This window comes from Salvia hispanica, chromosome 6 (genome assembly GCF_023119035.1).
Source record: "Salvia hispanica cultivar TCC Black 2014 chromosome 6, UniMelb_Shisp_WGS_1.0, whole genome shotgun sequence".
Lineage (NCBI taxonomy): Eukaryota > Viridiplantae > Streptophyta > Magnoliopsida > Lamiales > Lamiaceae > Salvia > Salvia hispanica.
In genome coordinates this window covers 35,707,813-35,712,562 of record NC_062970.1, presented here as the reverse complement: position 1 = coordinate 35,712,562, position 4,750 = coordinate 35,707,813, and the positions used below count along the sequence as shown (strand labels likewise).

Below are 4,750 nucleotides of genomic sequence, written 5' to 3'. Positions count from 1 at the left end.
GGTGTGATGTTGATGGAAGTATTCACGAGAAAAAGGCCAAGTGATGACATGTTTGTTGGAGATCTAAGCTTGAAGAGTTGGATCGAAAGGTCAGTTCCAGAATTCACATATCAAGTTATAGATGCCAACTTAGTAATGAATGTTGAAGAAGAAAATGGTGACAAAATTGTGAAATTCACAACATCCATATTGGAGTTGGCATGCAAGTGTTCTGCACATTCCCCTAATAAAAGGATTAATATGAAGGAAGCTATAGCAGAGCTGCAGAAAATCAAACATGGGTTTTTGGGATGAAGCTTAAATCACAGAGGGCAACACCTTACTTTTATTTGGTGAAGCAAATGCAGAGAGGGTTATGAGACTTGCATTGCTATCAGTGTAATTCCATTCGCCGTTTTGTTTTATATTTTCTATGCTTTGTACATTGAACTTGTCTTGATCTACGTTCTACATCTAATTTTATCTTTTCAAACTTTGTCAGTAAGTAGATCTGAATTTTCTCCCAATTTTTTCTGCTTCTCAACTCCAATGTTAGGATATAGTAGTATTGTAGTAAGTAGATGATAATGAGGTAAAATGAGAAATTGTCACCTTATTTGGTAAAGCAAATACAGAGAGGGTCCGATATTTTTATGAGCTTTACATTGCTCTGTAATTCCATTGACATGTTTTCATATTTTTGGTCGGACCAGACGCACCAAGTACCTTAATCTGTTTCATTTTTAGGACGATTATATTATTCACCCATCTTGCAGAGTCTTGCAAATACTAATGTCAACAAGAAATAATAGACCATAAATATTGGGATTGTGAGAAAAATGAGACAATATAGACACAAACAAATGTATATATTTTGTTTGGTAGGAAAGATATGATAAATTATCATAATTAAGTCTAAATCGTGTAACTACTAATAAGTGCTTGTTTAGTATTTTAGATTATGCCAAAATATATGAGTTATATGGACTTATTCTTTTCGAGGGGATGCGATCAATTGCTAACTTAATCTTTAATTGCTAACTACAACTAATTTAAAATCATAATTTTATAGAGATCTAGTAGTTTATAAATTGACATGTGTAATTTCATTTTATTAATATTTAAATTTAAAAAGATAAGAAAACCACCAAAATTAGGGCTTTTAATAGAAATGTCAATATAGTGTATTAAACATATCAATATGATTCCTTGAAAATGTCAACACAATTTAGCATTGAAATTATATATGCTTTATATTGATATAGAGGTGTGATCAAATACAAACCCCTATTTATAATACAATCTACAAACTTTAATCCTACACAAACCCCTATAATTAATCTACGGTTAAGAATGTACTTAATTTCAATGTCAACGGATCCTACAATTCTATCAACATGGGGTATAAATGGAAATTGATTTTGTACCGCAGTTATATACATCCTAATTTCACTCAACCTTCCATTTTAATAACAATCATCTTTTTTTAGCACATTCAGCCGTGTTGACTTTGAATCATGCCCCTAATTTATCTCCATTATTCCAAACAACCAATATTCAGATTTATGGATGCCAAAATCATCATTTTACCATCAATATTCTATACAATCTCATCGTCCAAATTGGTATTTTATGGAGTTGTCTTACGAAGCTCAAGATATGTTCTCATGCTAATTCCACAAATGTCAGCAAAAAACGTCCCATAATGTATGCATAAATTTCAGAGAAATGTCACTAGCAACGCAAATGTTAATATGTCAACAGACCTCCAAAGACACTTACAAAATGTCATCCTAAATTTTGATCTTCAATTCACAATGTCAACAAACCAACATCTACTACATTTAAGCATGTCAACAGCAAATGTCTACAACTGAAGTTTTAGTATAATGTCAACAACAAATTTGTTCACCCAAAAACCAACAACCAATGCCATCGTGTGCAATGTTAACAGTAAAGTTTAGCTAAGTCCAATGTCAAAATCAAATTTCACAACCCAAATAAAAAGCAAAAATCTGTGTCAACAAAACATCAAAGTTAATCTCAAATTTTCAACAAATAAACAACACCCAACTTTCAATGCAGAATCTCAACAAATCATAACTTTTCAACAAATCAACATAACCAAAACTCCAAAATTGCTACCAAATACTGTCACATTTTGACTCCTATTCGAAACACGAGTGGCTGAATATTTTGTTATAATCATGGGAAGAAGATTACATAACAAATAGAAAAATGAGCAAAATGTCACCACGATTGAAAGAGCTCGAAAGACAAAGAATTTAACGAAGTTACAACCAATGTTTTAAAAATCGGATTAACCGGTGAACCGGCGAAGCTACTGGTTCATGGTTCAACCGGTCCAACCGATTTAATCACTGGTCGAACTGTTATATCATTATAAATGTGTATATATATAATTAAATAATATACCAAATATTTTTAATTCAATGAATGATAAAATATACAATGTATTAAATAATATATCCCAAAAATATTACACCTCCACCTATAAAAGTTTAGTGAATGATAGAATTTTATTAATTTTTTTTATCAAAAATATGATTAAATATACAAATTATACTAGTAGTAAGTTATTGTAAATAAAAATTTAATATTTTATGTATAAAAATAAATAAGTTCATTGTATTATTTTCAAAAAGTAGTGCAGCAAAATAATATTATACATAAATAAACATGAATTAAAAATATATATTTAGTAAATAGTGGTGATATATAAACAAATACTCCAGTAAACTTTAAGTATAACTCACATATTCATTATATGCATATATACGTATGGCATGTTAGATAGGGGTGATAACTCATTTAGGGATGAAATTTTATGAAAAAAAATGTCATTTTTGTTCATAAACTAGCAGTAGTTAGCTGTACATAAATAAATTGGATGGTAATTAAATATCATAATTAGTAGTACTAATTACTTTGCAAGTAAACACGAATTATTAGTTTATAATCATATAGATACAATATTTCGTGTTTAATATGTAAAAATAACTTATGTTCATATTACTACCAAGAAGTTCTTGTGGTGTAGTGGTAAAATTATTGGTAAGTTCACCAAGAGGTATTGAGTTTAACCCCTATTAAGGCCGAAATTTTAAAATAAAATTTTGAAAAACATTTAAACCGGTTTCCGGTTCCCAGCCAGACCGGTCTGGCGGCCGATTTCAATGGTTCATGGCGGTCGAACATGTTACTGGTTTTATAGGGCAAACCGAGCCGGATCACCACCGGTTCGCGGCCGGACAGGTCGAACCGGCCGGTCCGATTTTTAAAATACAACAAACACAAATAATTTAACAAAAAAAGCAGCAACTCCAGGTCACAAATCAGAAATAAACCTTTTAATAGCATCTGGAATTCTCATATAAAATTAGCAGAGAAAGTTTAGGAATACATGAAGTCAGTGCCTTCTCTACTAAATAATGAAGGAGAACTGAAATTAACCTTAAATAAAAGTTGCAAACACTGGAAAACTCGATTTTTACACAGATAAACAGAAAATATTAGAGAAAATTCGTGACAATTTTTCAGAATCGGCATGTGCTAGGGTTTTTTGGCCATAAAGCAAACCAAAATTCGTAAAAAACTTTCTTGAAAAGAGCCGCTCCCCCGGTTTCTTGTTGCATCATCATTTCTAGCACCTTAGTCTTCATAGAATAAATATCAACATCTTCCGCAAGTGGAAGTGTTGCTAGGTACTTGTCCAGAGCCTTTGTCCTAGCGGCAAGGAGCTCAGACATCAATGTATGAGGTGCCGAGTTCGAGCCCTCTTGACGTCAGTTGTAATTTTCTCCCTTGTTAGGAGTTTATTTGTAATTTCCTCCTTCATATAGGAGTTAATTTTTTTTTTTTCAAAAGTGTTGCTAGGTACTTGATGCTAGTGGTTCTGTCGCATCGATCAAAAGTAGTCCTCCCATTTGGGAAACCAAAAACAAGCTCGACATCTTTCATGTCAACCACTAGCTCATCACCATTAGGCAGCTTGAGACTGCACCGTAGGTGATCAAAGTGCACTAAAATCCAATAGGCTAACGTTGTAGGAATAGACGCTACGTCGTAGCCGAAAAGTCCACCAAAGCCTGACAGCTGCTTTCTGTCTTTCAATTAGAGAATTCAGCATGCGCAAGAAAAACCAAGTAGTTCTCTTGATCCTAAGATGAGGTCTCTTGGCTTGTTGAGGGACGCCCACCACAGTCACGGCTTCACACTCCCTTCGCCGTCAACAACAACTTTTCCCTTTCGTTGACGTTTTGCTGATCAAATATAAACATATCAATAAGTACGTCCATGAGAACAGAATCAACATATCTCACTCCTATGTCAACAAAACACCAGATTTGTTGACATCTCTTTGCAAATCCGCATTATAACTTATACTTAGCAGTTAGACCCACTTTATATATGAAATTGAATCAATTACAGTTCAAAAATAAGATTAGATCAGTAATTTATACCATACTCAAAGCAAAAAATGAAATAATCCCAACCATATAATTGAATAAATTTCCAAAAAAATAAATAACCCTCCTTACACCACATTAGATCAGCAAACCTATGACATCATAGGTATCAAACTAAGCAATGTCAGTAGGAACAACATCAAAATCAAAGCATTAAAAAAAAAAAAAAGAAAACATTAAAATGAAAGCAGAATGTCAGCAACACACCATCAACAATGTAAACAACAACTCTAAAATCATTCATTTGTCAACAATGTCAACACCAACTCCAAAATCATACA

General features: G+C 32.5%; 1 protein-coding gene across 1 annotated transcript in view; it reads left to right on the top strand.

The window, feature by feature from the left end:
• LOC125195218 (probable LRR receptor-like serine/threonine-protein kinase At3g47570) overlaps positions 1-484 on the top strand; it is a 16,238-nt gene extending 15,754 nt beyond the window's left edge. The window contains exon 6 of the mRNA XM_048093399.1: positions 9-484. Within this exon, the coding sequence (XP_047949356.1) occupies positions 9-294 (286 nt within the window). The 3' untranslated portion in view covers positions 295-484. The remainder of the gene's footprint in view (positions 1-8) is intronic.
• The last annotated feature ends 4,266 nt before the right edge of the window (positions 485-4,750 follow it).